The 17,430-nt window shown below is 46.8% G+C and overlaps 1 protein-coding gene across 6 annotated transcripts in view; it reads left to right on the plus strand.

The window, feature by feature from the left end:
* NRBP1 (nuclear receptor binding protein 1) overlaps positions 1-17,430 on the plus strand; it is a 1,221,009-nt gene that overhangs the window by 409,659 nt on the left and 793,920 nt on the right. For all 6 annotated transcript variants that reach the window (XM_069605466.1, XM_069605470.1, XM_069605464.1 and 3 more), the window contains 2 exons: positions 5,515-5,573; positions 5,683-5,781. In XM_069605466.1, the coding sequence (XP_069461567.1) occupies positions 5,515-5,573; positions 5,683-5,781 (158 nt within the window). The remainder of the gene's footprint in view (positions 1-5,514; positions 5,574-5,682; positions 5,782-17,430) is intronic.

Below are 17,430 nucleotides of genomic sequence, written 5' to 3' on the forward strand. Positions count from 1 at the left end.
AGGAGGAATTGAGTCCGGGGTCTCCCAATTTCTGCCCACCCTATTTTGTAAGGCTACATGGAAGGGTAAAATCGGATCTTCGGTGGGGCCATGATCCAATATGTCAGTCAGGTTATCCTGGATGAACTGAGTTGGTGGTGTAGCGCATCCTAAATAATCCACCACCTTTGACATCAGTTGTCTGTAGGAGGGACTGGCATGTTTCCCTGGTTCTGGTCTGCCAAATTCTGTCTCGGGTGATGTGTCAACTCCACTTGAGTTATGTAAGGGTTCCACTAAATCCCTCATTCTGCTTTCCTCGGAAATTAGACATTCGGAGTGCAATACTCTAGGCCAAAAGGAACATCCTCCTCAGACCTTTCTTGTTCTTCTTAAATTGAAGTCAAAGATTTAAAATATTCCTTCCTTGGTAGAGTTTATAGATTTTTTTTCTGGAGGAGCTGTTACAGTGGAGTCTGAAGGTTTTGTAGTCTTTGCAGCTTTTTCTTTTGCTGCTTTTCTGTCTGTTTTTGGCTGAACCGAAACCTTTGAAACCTTTGGCACCGAGGGCTTCGGGGTCGGCGCCGATGGTGTCGACGAAATGGCAGTCGTTGACAGAGCCGGCTTCAATGACATCGAGACACTCTTTGAAGGCTTGTCCTTCGAGGTGTCGGGTTCCGGACAGCCTCTATTACCTAGAGCGGTGGACCTGAGCGATCTTTATCACTCAGGGTACTGGAAGGTTCCAGATCTTTCCTCCTTCAATCACCCGGGCTCGAGGGCGCGTGACTGTAGGAACAGTAACACTCTTGGCCGGCTTCCGAGGAAGGCACGGACAAAGGCTTAGCCTTTTCAAAAACCTCTATTTTTAACTCTAAATGCTTCCCATTCTTCGGAGGAAGAATGTTTTGTGGGGCATATCCTCATTTTCTTGGGGGGGATTAGTCACAAAACAAGGTTGAAGGGGACCTAGACCTATGTTTTTGCCTTTCGCGTAGAGATTTCTCCTACTAGGATCTTGACTCGACGCATGAGGCTTTTAGGTCGGGTTTTCGACCTACCTGTAGCTTTCCATTCCTCTCTCGCAAGGCCTTGCCCGTCATTGCCAAACACTTCGTACATGTTGTGGTTTTCGCCGAGGCACCACAGACCTTCTTGGTGCGGATCCGTGATCTACATTTTGGAATGGCAGGTTTTACATTTGTTGAACCCCGAATGCAGGGTAGTCCGGGTCGACAATGAGGACATCTTGAATATCTTTTTCACAATAACTGCGTCACAGAACTATCGAGGCGCGCCGAGTCTCCGAAGCAATACATACTGTGGAAAAACAGAACTGAGGCCAATGGGTGCTGCGCATGCCCAATGACGTCACTCTCGACAGAGGCTTTCGAGGGACTTCGACTCGACATCGGCTCCCTCTGCCAAGAAAAAAATTCAGAAGCAGCTAAAGCTGGATGAATACATCTAAGATGAGGAATACATTGGAGGACGCAATCCATTTGAAATGAAAGATCTACTTAAACTTGTGTAATACTTCACTCAAGGTGGCTTCTGTTAAAAGAAAATGCAAGAACTAATGGGAGTAACTCCCTGCACTGGCAGCCTTGGGGACAGATTAGTGCTCCCAAAACAACCGAGCGGGCTCATCCCATAAATCCAGAATGCCTGAAGAAACCTTCCGGAGTTCCCTTGATATTAATGTTGGTTGATATTATATGATTGATAGTGATATTAATGGCCTAATGATCTTGATTTCTTACCTGTCACAGAAACTTGGCTGCACTCAGCCTCAGGCCCTCAACTCTCCTTTGTTATCCCAGAGGGTTACACTATCTTTAGAAAAGATAGATGCCTCAAGAGGAGGCGGAGTATCCATATTGTCTAAGGAGACTCTAAAAACAAGGATCACATCTGACTTACCCTTTAGTGCAGGTGAAGTCGTCACTTTAAAAATATCCATTACACCCTCCTGCACACTCTCTCCACATCGTCTACAGGCCCCCAGGTGCCAGCTCCACATTCGAAGACGAAATTGCTACACAACATGAAACCTCACTCCAAAGCAATTATTAGGGGCGATTTTAAACGACCCATCAGACCCCCACGTCGACCTCCTTGTCAAATCTATAGCAGCCCAAGGGTTCACCCAAAGATCCATACCCCAACCCACGAAATAGGACGTACCTTATAGCAGACATTAACTGCACCACCAACATACAATCCAATAACCCCATGCCTTGGTCAGATCACAATACTATAATCTTCACTACCACCATTATCACTAAAAAACAGAACCTTCCACCACCAGCACTTAGGGTCCCCTCCAGAAATGCTAAATACATCAATAAAGACAATATGCTACCGCTCCTATTACCTTTCCTAGACTCAATGCCTCTAGACAAGGACCCATCAATCTTGACAGGTCAATACAACTAAATCATGTCAAACTATTGAAAAAGTTGCTCCACTAAAAAGTACAAAATCTAAACTCCCAGCACACATCAACCCTTGGTTCACCCCTGAACTCCGAACAATGTGGGCAGTAAAAAGATCTGTAGAAAATAACTGGCGCAAATTGCCAACCTTAGCAAACAAAAGCCTCTTTCAGGCAGCAGCTAATCCATTACAAAAAAGAAATGTTCTTAGCCAAAAGTTAAATCTACAATCGGCGAATATCCAACGCTCAGTCTAACACTAGAGAACTTTTCACCATTCTCTGTGAACTAGAATCTCCAGCACCGACTCCTGATCATACTGTCCAAAACGAACAATGGTGCTCTAACATTCAAAATGCCCTAGCAAACAAAAGCACACCAACAAAAAATTGAACAAAAAAAAAATCTAAACTCGGCCTCAACCAAACCCAACCTGCCGCGCCTCCCTCCGTGGAGACCAATACATTTTCATTCTCACCACTTTCCATTTTCGACACTATCAATATTATCAAAAGTCTAAAACCTTCTAGATGCAAAGATGACATTTGCCCGGCAACCTTGGTAAAAGAATGTGCATCAGAATTTGCACCCTTTATCACCAGTCTCATTAATGGCTCGTTTACCTCAAACTCTGTACCGAGTGACCTAAAAACAGCATGTGTTCTACCACTATTACAAAAAAACAACTCTAGACACGAACATCCCTACCAACTTCCGCCCCATTCCTACTGTACCATTTATATTAAAAATACTTGATCGTACAGCCTATCTGCAGATCCAAAAACATCTGGAAGACAACCTCTTGGGCCTACGACAATCAGGCTTCAGATCAGGTCACGACACAGACTGCCTTACTAGACTTGAAAACACAAATGGATCAATACAAAGACAAAGGGGAACTATGCATCCTCCTTCTCTTAGATCTCTCTGCAGCCTTCAATCTGGTGAATCGCGATATTCTCTGCCAACACCTCGAGACCGCTTCCCTATTCTCTCCAGATGCCATCATATGGATTAAATAATTTTTCACCAATCGAACCAGGAGTCTTCTCTGACAATTCTGCAGCCCCCCCTCTGTTCTCGTGACCTGTGGTATACCGCAAGGCTACTGCGTGTCACCTACACTATATAATGCCTTCACTAAGCTCCTAATCGAAAAACTAGACAATAAAGGTATCGCGTATACAAGCTATACAGATGATATGCAAATACTCATCCCCATTACTGGATGTCACAACACCTACTCTAAAAACCTAAATAAGATATACTTGGCCATCCAGGCCAGGATGGCGCTTGATGAATTTTCTTAACGACGATAAGACTGAGCTAATCCTCATTGGAAACAAAGTTAAACTCCGCAACCCCCCTCAGTCATACAAATCTTTCAACATATATGGTAACACCATCCCAGTTGCCAATGAAAGAAAAACACTCGGGGTGTATATTGACTCTTCTCTCTCCTTAAATAGAGAGGTCAACGCAGTAGTTACATCAGCAGCCTACACTGCAAAATTGATAATAGCCAGCAGACCATTCCTCTCCTCAGATAACTGTATCACACAGGCCAGAGCGTTGATATTATCCAGGAACGACTACTGCAACTCACGTCTTGCAGGAACCAGCTTAGGAAATATCAAACTACAGGTGGTTCAAAACAACGCCATTGGAGCAGCCTTAAATATTCCGAGACACAAACCTATTTCCACCATCAGGAGGAATATCCACTGGTTCCCTGTCCAGGACCGAATCAATTTCAAAATCCTCACGCTCACTCATAAATGCGTCGCAAACAAGGCACCCTTAGTAACCTTATCTGCCAAGTCCAATGCAACAGACCTACCCTCCCTCCCTCCCTCCCTACACCAACTTGCTTATCATCCCTATGTACAGAAGACAGAAAGCTGGTGGCTCAAGTTTCCCCACAATAGCCCCTGAATTGTGGAATGACCGACCTCCTTCCCTACCTACCTTAGAAACGAGACCTCCTTCTGGTCATTCAGAAAAAAACCTAAAAAACCTATTTTTCAAGTCTGATCTTCCCCAGTAGCCTCCCAAGCCTTGACTTAATGCCTGTACTAACTGGGTATAAATATTTTTTATGCAATGTACAAATTGACGTTGACCCAATATCTGTATTTTCCGTATACATAAATGCTTATTATGTAATGTGCAAACATTTAACTGTGCAACTCTGATACTATGTTCCAAAAACCTGTAACCATTTTCTTAAGCTTTCAGCGCCTAGGTGCCTTTGGGCTTTCAGCGCGCTACAAGTAAATTAATGGAGGGATCTTACCAATATGACAGTTGTCCTGAACAGGCCTTACTCTTCGGTCCTGCAACTGCGAAACTGCGTCAGACTCTAGGATTCTCCTCTGTGACATACATTCCAGGGCTTCGGAATCCTGGTTTAGATAGTCTGTTAAGTAACCTAGTAAACATCTGCCCAAATACTTTCTCTGCTCCTTAATCATCTTGATAGTTATATACTATAATTGGCAGCTGCCAGTTTACCTTGTCCCCCATGTTTCTCTTGGCAAACGCTTAAACTAGTCTAAAGATTTTTTCGTGTAAATTGAGTTCTTCAGATTTTGTTTCTTATAGGAACACTTCAGTGTTTTGAATGCTACACTTCTAGCTTTAAGTACTTGCCTCTTTTGCTTTATTCGTGTGTGTGTGTGTGTGTACACGCTATACTATACTAACACCCCTCTCCATTCCTGAAAGTGAAGAATTTGCTGCTCTGCCAGCTACCACTCAGTCGGGAATGGCTTAAGGTGTTTCCCTTGTCTACCACGAACAGGATGATCTTTCTCAGCCCTCACCAGAGGACTTTAGTAAAATCTCCCTAATGCAGATAGTATCTCTATTAAAAGTGATGTAGCCACTATATAACTGCAGGTGCACCTGAAAAAAATATTCTGCTCATAAAACAGACATTAACAGTGTGCATTCATATTTGCTAGCAGTTTAAGAGCGTAAACGTCAGTAAAATGAAAGTGTCTTAACCTTTGTGAGGTTAACTTATTTTCGTTAGGCACTTTGCATTAATTTAAGGTCAAAGCATTTGTTTGATTTGGATTTTCTTTTGTTCTAGAAGTTACCAATGTGACGACTGCAGTGGACATTTACTCCTTTGGAGTGTGTGCTCTGGAGGTGAGTCTTGTGTAAAATAGCACTATATGGCACTGCCAGGTGGGAGTCATAGTACCTGGGGTAATGAGGATGCGTGTCCCCTCTCAAATGTGATTTTCTGTATTCGCAGATGGCTGTGCTGGAGATTCAGGGTAATGGGGACTCCTCCATTGTATCCCCAGAGGCAATTAACAATGCCATCCAGTCGTTGGAAGATAGCCTGCAAAGAGTGAGTATGATTGAACATGAGCAAGAACATTTCACTGCACATGGCTTGAAGTTTGCCTAAAGATTTTCCAACTTTCACCCAGTTTCAATCTGTAGCAGATGAGTACGAATAACCTTTTTCTTTTACACAAGATATCATCTGTGGCTGCTGGTCTTCAAAAGGGCAAACTCAGTTGCACAGCTATGGTTCGGAAACCTCGTCGGGATGATCGCTGGGCGGTGAGGCCGATGTGGATCACTAGTAGCAGCTGCGAGAAACTTGGTCTCAGATTTGGAAGAGATTTCCGGTACCCAGTGGTCCAAACGCTCAGTCCCTCAGTCCTCGAAATACAATGGATCATCTTTGAAAGGGCCCCACATCCCGGGCCCCAATTATAAAACCAAAATCTAAGTGTACTGCAAATAAGATAAGACCATCAGACACAGAGAAGTATAACAGTTTATTTGATTCAAGCGGACCCAGGTTCAACAGAATAGCTGTGGAGAAGTGAGCATTTTACAGAAAGAAAATCACGTCTTTTATGCACCTTAGTTTACATGACTTCTGCTGCGAGTGCCATGACATAGTTTACAGCTCACTGCTACATATAGGGTTTTCTGTGAAAACATACATTCGCCAGTGATTTCATGGTTGTACATTTTTACTTTCTGAGTAATTAGAGGACTTTCAATCAGTTGTTCAAGTAGATACTTGTACTCAAGGTTTCTTGGTAAAACACTTACTAATTTATTACACAATCATTTAAAAAACATTTCACTAGAAGAAGGCAACTTAATATTGCATGCCAATACACTTCAATACAAAATTGTACGATTTAGAGACAGTTTGAGCTCCCCTGAAATAGGAGCCAAATGGCACTTCAGTTACTTATAAGTGAGCAAAAGGGACAAGGTAAGTAGAATAGATCACATATACTTGTTAGACAGTGCAAATAGTTTCAGCTCACCAGAAGAGTTCAATTCAAGTCATTAGGCCAAGCCAAAGTCGGTGGGCTAGGGTTCTGGATAGGAAAGAGCAGTTCTGGCATCAAACGGTAAAGTCTTTGCAAAAGTTCTCAGAAGTAGTTTAGGCGAAAAATAATCATTTGTGGGGTCACAAGCTGATTCGGCCTGAAAGTTGGGAAAGTTTCAAGAACTATCACCGCGAGAGTGGCGTTCTCTCAATCGAGTTGGCAAAGTACCTTATTATGAAGAAACTAATGCAGCTAATTCGTTGGTTCCTGGCAGTTCCTGCAGATCTCACTGTTCCTGAGCCTCAGTCGTGGGGACAAGAGGGATGATGTCGGGGGGCGGGGGGGTGGGGGGTGGTTGGAGACCCCTGCACTGCACTGCACGGCATTGTCGAAAAAGCAACAAGATGGAGTCGCTACAGTTCCAGTAGCTGTACATTCAAGCACACAAGCTGGTATCCATCTCCCTGGTTAATCCTAACCAGCCTTGAGAATGGTATTCAGGTGGCTTATGAGTTGATTGGTCCCACCAACTCAAAGGAAGAAGTAGTCCTTGAAGGGGATTCTCTGTCGAGATGAACTTGGCAATCCGCACCTGCAGCAGGGCTTCACCGGGCAAGCTAACGGTCCAGGACTTGCAGCAGCCGTCCTCTTCCAGCTATTTGTAAAGAAAGTTGATTACAATGAAGTTGGTTCAAGCCCAGCGACATGTGGACCCCGAAAATGATGACCCCAGCCCTGAGCCTGATGAGACCCAGTATACTCCAAGACCTGCATTCTGAGCCATCCCGCCCAGTGCTGCGACCTTGTGGGGCTGCAATACCCCCATACCCTGGGACCTCAAGTGTTGGGTAAGATTTTCAGACTGGTAAACCTTCCTGACCTGGGTCAACCCCAGATCTTTTTTTTTTTTTTTGCTTTATTAGGTGGACATTTTTCCTTAATACCTGAGTGAGTGGGAACTTTTTGTCATTTTTAATTCTCTATAGTGTCTTTTTAAAGTTCTCCTCTTTAACAACTTATTGGCATTAAGTGCCTGTTGTTGCTGGGTTGCCCTTGGTGCTCCCCTTTTAACTTTCTTTTGCTAACCTTGGGTGAACTACAGTACTCTTGTATACCATCCCCTTTCCTCCATACTTTTGGGACATTCCATCCTGTGGGACGGGACCGGAGCACCTTTTGTAAAAAAGCATCAAATTGAAAAATGTGTCCTTCTCTTTTTACGCAGGGTACCGCATGCGGCTGTAACCCCGCAGTCCTTAACTCTGCCCACCCATCGCCCTTCAGGCCTTTTCTCCACACGGCACTTGCATATCCGGTTCTGCGGTTGCATATTCCTCAGCCTATGTCGGATCATTTGGGATTTGTTGCTTGTTCCTCTTGCAAACGTCTTTTCGCTAGGGCGGATCCCCATTCTCTCTTTTTGGAGTGTCTTGCGACCGGATCACAGCTGGGACTCGTGTTTCTACTGCGACTCCCTTTCGATCCGGGCACTTCAGTGTTTTCTTCGTTGGTAGGAGAATCTTCCAGAGTTTCTCCATCGCATTATCAATTGTTCATCGACGGAAAGAAAAGACGCCTGGTAAGTTGCTTACTTTTCAGAGCACTCCAGTCGGTGGACTCCTTCCCGGGGTCCTCCAGGTTGGGGGAGGTTTCAAAAAATCTCTGCAACCAGGGTTTTTCCTGAGGTACATCGCAGGCCTAATAGGCGTACCAAGGTTTTCTCTGAGGGTTCCTGCGAGGGGCCTGACAATACCGCATCACGATCTGAGGTTCACCAGTCAGGTGCTAATAGCCAGCATAGTCGTGCTGAGGCGTTTGGTACCGGAGTTCGCTCTGAGGTCTCCTTGTTTGGAGAGTCCCACACAGACACCGGGGTGCGCCCTGAGGGCTCCTTTGAGGCTTTCTGTACAGAACCACAGTTCGAGGCCCCTCTCGGGGAAGCTATCAAGACCGGATTCTGTTCCAAGGTTCCTCTTATTGGTGCTAAGGTGGGAACCAAGAGAACTGAGAGACCTGTTAAGGTCTCGTTTGTGAGGTGGATGCCTCAACTTTCCAGCGCTCGCGGTGTTACTGGTTCTGTTGAGGGGGCACAGGGAGAGGTCACGGACTGGAACTCCTCTGTTACCAGCTTTGCAAGGTTCCTCTTTTTGAGGCTAATTCAAGGGACGGGATGTCCAGTAAACATCCAAGACCCCATAGTACCGGCTCTGCCGAGGATCCTTGTGTGAAGGATAAAGTTTCTATCAAGTCCCCTGACCAGTCTGTGGAGTCACCTGCCTCATCTCCACATGTGATTCAGTTCTCCTCAGATGCTCACAAAATGGCGGGCCTTGCCATTTTGGATTCTTCCCTCTCACCCACTCTATCGACAGTGGGTTCTGGGAACCTTCTTTTTGGTGGACAACCTTTTTCACGCGACAGTGAATCTTTTCCACCCCTCTTATGAATGGTGTGCTCGGATGCCACTACCACATTCGGTCTCGCTTTCTCCTACATCTGCCCCATTGGTCTATGTAGACCCGGTTGTTGGCGGGCCATCTTGGCAGCCCGCCTCACCACATTCGTGGGGATATGCCCCTCATGAGCGGCTTCCGTCCACTCCAGTGCCTAAGGCCTCGGCAGTGGATGACTTTTTTGGGAAATTTCATAGTCTTATGAACTCTGAACCCATGAGGGAGTACTTTAAAGGGCTCTTTAGGGAAATCTGCCCACAGGTGCTGCATCCTGCCCCAACAGTTCCGGTCACGGCACCTGTCGCAGCAGCACTGCCTCTGCATCCCGGTCCACCTCCAGCTCTTCCGCCTCTGCCTCCCTTGTCTCCGTCTGTCAAGACTCCAGCAGAGCGAGACATCAATTTGACGCCGGTCGCATCGCAGCCGATGGATCCGGATGCACTAGACGACCAACGGGCAGATCAGGATAGTGAGGACCAGCCCCGCTCTGTCCAAGCATTCCACTACCGGGAACTGGACATGTCATGTCACTCATTGGCATACCAGTACCTGAGGCACCCACTCCGCAGAAAGGAGTGCTTTCGGGGGCGCTAACCTTGTCTCCACAAGAACACACCAGCCTGTTCCTTCAGAGGGACGTCCTGGCCGTGTCCCGCAAGGTCTGGGATATACCCCACACTGAGCTGCACTTAAATGAATGAATTGAGGCCCGTTATAGGCTTCCCACCTCCGAGGAAGTAGCCTTGGCGTCATGCCCGCTCCTGTCCTAGACAGTGGTAGCGGCCGCCACTCTGCAATCCATGCTGGCCTCTGCGACCTCTGCTGCTGTGGCTCAGGTTCTGGCCAAGGAAGAAAAGTTGCTTGATTCCTTGGGCAAAAATCTTCTTGCCTAAATTCAGTGCTGCAATTGCGTCAGGCTAACGCAGAGCTCATTTTGGCGGTGGCGAATATGAAACTGTGGAGGGATTTGGATGACTTCCAGGAGTTCATTCCCATTGACAAGCTGGAAGACTTTAAAGGCGGTTTAGCAGACGCCAGGGTGTTGGCGCAGGATATGCTGAGGCCGCTACGCACCATGTTGGCACCTCAGCTCGAGGCCTCATGCTGGGGGGTGGACACCTCGTCAAGCTTGGCTTCATGCAACAAAGTTTTCGAAGGAGGTCCAAGATAAAGTTCTGGACGTGCCTTTTCACGGCAAAGAGTTGTTTAATTCTCCAACGGATGAGCCTACAAAGACTAAGGCGAGCACGCAAACTGCCAAGTCTCTGTTGGTACTCGTGAAGCCCCCAGTCAACGCTCAGATTTCAATCCCATTCTTGTTCCTCCTCAGGCTTCAGAGGGTTCCAGGACCGCAGGTCTTGTAGGATTGATCCGCCAAGAGGTAATTCCTGTCGGAGGCGGCAACGAGGTCGGCTTTCCTCTCAGTCTTCAGCCTCCACTTCAGGGACAGTTAGTTTCTCTGCCGTAAAGTCTGCAAAATTATAGTTTTTGGCGCTTGCACAAGACTCCGGTGGGAGGACAAATCTTGTCTCATCTGGAGGCGTGACAAACCATCACCGAAGACCGGATCACTATTCCTGTTAGGATAAATGTATGAGTGTCCCCCACTGATATATTTTATTTATATCGCGCTCACACACAAGTGTTTCAGAGCGCGAACAGGAGCAGGGAGATGACAAAACGATTTTACTAGACTGAGTGACATTAAGAACGCACAAGTGCATGGAAAAGGGAGAAAGTGCGTGGAAGGGGGAGAGGTAGAAAGTGCAGAACAGAGGAGAGAAAGGAATACATAATTAGTGAAATAAATAAGTGCGGTGAAAAGAAGGTAGTGCAGCCGGCAAGTGCATGATAGTCAGGGTATATCTGAAAAGTGAGGAAGATGAGTGGGGGGCTGTATGGGTACAAAAACAGATCCCAGTGCCAGGGGTGGCCTGTAGGCAGTGCAGGAGGGAGGCAGGGTGAGCACTGGGTCTTGCTTCCCCTGACTTGCTGCTATCCTGTCCAGATTAAGTCTGTATTAGGTTGTTTCCTACCTAGAATAACTGAGTCATTCAGTAAAGTGTAACATTGGGTTTTACTTTCCCCTCTGTTGTGAGATTAAAAAAGTATATGGGTATTGCTTACCTTGAGTTAGCTCTGTGCCATCCCAAAAATAAGTTGCAAGAGTTACTTATCTCGATCTGTAGTTCACTGACCTCAAAAAGCACCTGTAATTGAATATTAAATACTTGTTTTACTCAACTAGTACAACTTATCGCAAAAGTAGTTTTAGGATTTTACTGTACCTAGAATAAGTTACACTATTCACAAAAAGTTATTGTCCAGTTGACTTATGTGATTTGTTCTGAGTCACTGTACAACTAGTAGGGTCTGCTGCCCTTGCGTTACTAAATGTAATTGTGAAAGTAACCATTGGTTTTTACTCCCCAAGAATAGATGTGACCTATACTGAATGTGTATGAAAAGGTTTTGACTTCCCTAAAACTACTGTTCCAAATAAGGTGTATACTTTGGTCTGTGTACCTTCAAGTGTAGGGTTTTTATAATTGTGATTTCATATAATGTGTTAGTACTTATTTACCCCTAAATTTATCTGGGCCTACCTGTATTTAAATAAATCATTTATTTTTACATGCATAGTGTTTGTGTTTTTTTTAATTTATTTTTTATGGACCATTTATATTACAATTTCATCTACAGCCCTCTCTCCCTCCTGAGATAAGCCTGGCTGCTCTGTCTAGCTAATATGAACTTGGGTGGTACAGCCTTGTACTAAGAGTGGAGTCTTTTACTGCCTCCGTTGAATGGTTTTACTAAGCCCTTAGCTGGACCTCAGAAGAACTGTCCTAAAACATCTTCAGTGCAGTGACACAGGGAAGTCTTCCAGATTTCGCCAAGGTTTAAATACCTTCTCTTTGTGAAACTGTTTCCAAAGGCAGTGAAGTGAAATTGACTTTACTTTCATTTTGTAACTTTCTAGACCAGCACACATTATCTTACCATAGGGTGCTGGAGGGGTTATTTATTTATAATGCGCGCCTCACCAGTAGGTATCTGGGCGCAGTACAAGATAATGAAAATGCTTTGTTACACAGGCAGAGAAACTTAAACAATAAAATAACTTCGCTACAAGGCAAAGTAATCTATATAGTAAAATATCTAACAAGATGTCAAAATTGTTCACATTGGAGAAGGAAAAGGCGTTCAGGAGTAGCATAGATAAGTACAAGCTGAGCAGAATAGAGAATATTACATATACATGGTAATGGCTGTTCCGCTTGTGAAGGTCATTGTTGGCTATAAACCAGTTCAGATTATGTCTGAAGATGGAAAGGGATTGGCTAGTTCTGAAGTTGGTGAGGAGAGAATTCCAGATTTGGGCGGCCAGGACAGGGAGTCTGGCATATTGTTTTGGGGCAAACTTGTCAAAGATGTTGGGGGGCATTTGTAAGGAATGCGGTTTTAAGTTGAATTCTTTCTTTAATAGAGAGCCAGTTGTGGTCTCTTCTTATAGAGGAGATATGTTTCGGAGGAATGCTCAAGGCTGTCCCAAGAGCGTTATTTTGTAGAATCTGCAGCTTTTTCGTGATGAATTTGTTAAACCCAAAATATAATCTGTTACAATAGTCAATTTTTGATATTGGGGCTCTGGCCAGAGAGATGCAGCTTTTAGTGGAGAGGATGGGTTTACATGCTCAGTTGAGCTTACAGGTATAGGTACTTGCCGAAGCAGTAGCGCTAACCTGTTTTCTCAAATTTAGGGAGTTTAGGTAAAACCCTAACGTTTTTACTTCGCTGGCAACTTTTATAATGTTGCCATCGATATTAAACTATATTGTCATTTCTGAGGCTTGTGGAATCTGCTTAGATCACATGCTGTGCATAGGCCGACATCTAGTGGAAGCTGCGGAGTATTACAGTTTGTTTTTCGAAAATCGAAAAAGGGCGTCGACACAGGGCGTGCCAGTAATACTATCCCTAGTGTGACGTCCACTGTACCCATGATCCCTCACGCGTCTAGGATCCCCAGATTGTTTTTTTCCGCCATTCTGGTCGGAAGCACTTCATCGGAGTTCCCTGGCTTTGCCATATTTACACTTAAAACTAATTCTAATTTGCCCCATTTTGTCACCCTTACGTCGACCAGCATCTCGACGCCGAACCGGGGAGGAGATCAACGTCGAAACCCGACGGATTGGGCCTTGAGGCTTCCGGCTCGGCTCGGGCCTGGGCCGCTGGCCTCGGCCCTACAAGTAGGGAGAGTGGGGGGTGGTACACTTCCACACTCGGTTATAGACACCTTCTTACCTACACACACTTGCCCGCTGCCCACAGGCGCGTATGGAGGGTACGCCCTTTCAGTTTTGCCCCAAGTGTAATAAGAAATACCCTTGGGTAGATAAGCACGCTACGTGCAACCTTTGCCTGCCCAGAGACCACCCCGAGGCGGGTTGCAGGGCCTGTAGCAGGTTTAAGACAAAAACTCTTAAGGACCGCTCCACCAAGCGTTGGGCCCACCACGCCAAGCTAGCAGCTATGGAGGCGGAGGGTACCTTCAGCGACGGCAGCGACGCCGGACTTTCGGACGGCGAGGGCACCAAGGCGTCGAAAGACAGCCTAACGCACGTCCCCGGCCTCGGAAGGTCGTCCGTCCCGGCGACTATGGGGAAGTCCCCCGGCGACAAGAGCGTTACACATACACACGCTAAACACAAAAAACCCACCCGAGATTCGACGTCGTCGAAACCTCGGAAAGAGGCACAGAAGGAGCGGTCCGAAAGGACGTCCTCTGGGCGGTCCCGGTCGAGGTCGCCGCACGACGTCAGGCAAGCCTCCACACTTGCACATAGTGCCTCGCCCATTAACATCACGGAAGATCACTCGTCCGGAGACGAACACGGCTTCCATCCCCAGCCTGCACCCCAGGGAAAGGGTACATCACTTGGGAGTGAGGAGGGCCCAGTTTCGAAGCCTAGTTCGAAACACAGGGATTCCACCTCCGATCCTCGACGCCAGGCGTCGAAAGATAAGGGAAAGGGTAAACACACTTCCACCCACGGGGAAGAGAGTAAGCAACAAAGGAAACAACCCTTGCAATCCCCCACAACAATAGAACTGACTTCCCCGTCCAAGTCTTCTCAGGGACAGTCCATAGAGAGTTCCAGCAAGGTCACCCCAAGCTCAAAACTCTGGTCATGCGAGGACATTGACAGAGTAATGTCAAGGATGTCCTCCTTAGCAAATTTCTTCGAAAGACACCCTGACCAACTACTAGCTTTAAACCCTCAGGAATCTTCTCCCTCAGGTTCAAGGGACCCTATCCCTTCAAATAAAAGGCCCAGGGTCGAGACACCAGTAAAGGCTTCAGACCCCTTCGAGGTCCAACCCTATTCTTGCCTTTTCCCTACAGGCCAAGGAGACTCTTCCCTTATAGAGGGCCAGGATTTTGAGACACCAGAAGATCTCGCAGTGTCAGATTATTACGGGGAGGACGAAGACGAGGATGAGCCAGAAAATAGCCCAGATATTTTCAGAATGGACTCACCAGTCGAAAGGGAAGCCCCAGTGTCTGATTCCCCAATAGATAATCAGCCCCTCCTGAATGAACTGCTCTCTCGGGCAGCTAACCTCTTCCACATAGACACACAAGGTGTCCAAGAAGAGAGGGACTTCGCAGAGGAACTAATAGGGGAAAGGAAGACAGTAGCCCAGACCATTCCCATCCTGAAATCTATTCAACGCAGAATAGCACCATCCCTTGTCAACCCAAACTTGACAAGACCTGTAAACCCGAGAGTAGAGAAGCTGTTTAAAGCAGCCCAGTCGGACCCTCTATATATTAGAGGCCAACTTAAGCCAGACTCTCTAGTCGTAACTAACACCCGCAAGAGAGCTGGAACCCCATTATCTTCCTCGGAGGCTCCCCCCGACAAGGAAAGTAAGAAACTCTATGGTTTTGGTAGAAAAGTAGCTTCCACGGCAGCCTACCAAACCAGAATCGCGAATTCCACCACACTGTTGGCCAGCTACAACTGCCATCAGTGGGAAGAAGTGGCAGCACTAATAGATTCCGCTCCCGAACCCCTTAAGAGCCAGCTATCTCGCATTTGTGCAGAGGGAAGAAACGTCTCAGGCTGCATTTTAAAAGCAACTTTAGACGCCGCAGACAATGCGGGTAGAATTATAGCAGAGGGGACTGTCATCAAAAGACATGCTTGGTTGAGGCAGTCGGGATTCAGAGCAGAAACACAAGCTGCACTCTTAGACAAACCAGTGGAAAGTGATCTCCTGTTTGGAAAGGCAGTCGAGGACGCACTAAAAAACGCTAAGGAGGAATTCGACACCCTCAAATCCCTTGGCCAGTTAACTACAAAACCACCTAACCAAAGAGGGAACGGCAATTTTCGTCGCCCCCGCGGCCAAAATTCCAATAGAGGAAATAGCTATTCCCACACCCAGGGTACACAGTGGAACACCAACTCACAACAGTCTACCCAGGGGTATGGTAGGGCTAGTAGAAGAGGACGTGGTAGAGGCAGAGGCAGCCCCAGTAAAGGAGGCGGCACGCCTCCACCAAAGCAGTGACGCTCATTTCAGGGTCCCTTCCCATGCAACCCCAGTAGGGGGACGAATATCCAGCTTCACCCAGGCATGGGAAGGGATAACATCCGACAGATGGGTGCTGTCGACGGTATCCAAGGGGTACTGTATAGAACTACTGCAACGTCCCCGAAACCACCCTCCAAGACAAAAAGTCCACTCTTTAGAACATCAAAAGATCCTCCTCGAGGAAATCTACAATCTGCTCCTAAAGGACGCGATAGAACTCGTCCCAGGACACCAGGTAAACAAGGGTATCTATTCAACTTACTTCCTTGTGCCAAAGAAAGATTTAACAATGCGCCCAGTATTGGACTTACGGCCTGCCAACAAGTATGTCAAGCCCCAAAAATTCCGTATGACCACGCTACAAGAGGTAATCCCACTCCTAAAAAAGGGGGATTACATGGCAACCTTGGATATGAAAGATGCCTATTTTCATATTTCTATGCTCCCGGCGCACAGAAAATACTTGCGCTTCAAGCTGGACAGTCGCCACTACCAATTCAAGGTACTGCCCTTCGGGATAGCTTCAGCACCAAGGGTATTCACCAAGGTACTGGCGGTGGCAGCTGCACACCTACGCAGGGAGGCAATCCCAGTGTACCCTTATCTAGACGACTGGCTCATAACGGGGGAAACCCCAGGAATCTGCAGATCAAACATTCAGAGGACTATCGACCTCCTCCACGAATTAGGCTTCTCTATCAACGAGAAGAAGTCAAGTCTGGTGCCAAGCACCTCAAAACAGTTTCTAGGAGCTAGGAGCTAGGAGAATTGACCTTCCCTTCGGAAGAAAGAATTCGGAATATACTTCTGCAGATTCCGCATTATCAGTCAGGTCAACAGATAACAGTACGCAAAGCTATGCAAAGCTATGCGGTTACTGGGCATGATGGCGTCATGCATTTACCTGGTCCCCCACGCGCGTCTGCGCATGCGTCCCATGCAGGAATGGTTGGCGAAACAGTGGTCTCAGGCAAGGGGTCAGTGGGACGATCTAGTGGTCGTTTCGCCAACACTCGTACAGAGCCTACACTGGTGGACAAGAGAGAATATCGCAAAGGGGAAACCCTTTTACGATCCCGAAGTACAGGCAGTGGTTACTACAGATGCATGCCTGACTGGGTGGGGAGCTCACCATCTCCACCACACAGCTCAGGGTCTCTGGTCTCACTCAGTAGCCAAGAACCACATCAATCTGCTAGAGCTTCTGGCAGTATTCCGAGCGCTGCAGGCGTTCGAGCCCCATCTACTGAACTTGTCGGTGCAGATCAGGACGGACAGCACGACAGCCATGTTCTATCTGAACGAGCAAGGAGGGACTCGTTCGCCAAATCTGTCCAAGCTTGCCCAGAAAATATGGATATGGGCACTCAGACGGAACATCTTCCTGTCATCGCAACATGTTTCAGGGGAGCTCAATTCCCTAGCGGATGCTCTAAGCAGAGACCCCCTCCCAGAAGAACACGAATGGGTCCTTCACAGAGACGTAGTAGAAGATCTCTTCTCTCAGTGGGGTTTCCCCACTATAGACCTATTCGCCACAAGCGAAAACAAACCATGCCCAGGATTTGCATCCAGGTTCCCCCAAACGGACTCCCAGGGGAATGCCCTGTGGATGAACTGGTCAGGGATGTT

The sequence above is a fragment of the Ambystoma mexicanum genome, chromosome 4p, assembly GCF_040938575.1.
Source record: "Ambystoma mexicanum isolate Mex_15411 chromosome 4p, UKY_AmexF1_1, whole genome shotgun sequence".
NCBI classification, from domain to species: domain Eukaryota; kingdom Metazoa; phylum Chordata; class Amphibia; order Caudata; family Ambystomatidae; genus Ambystoma; species Ambystoma mexicanum.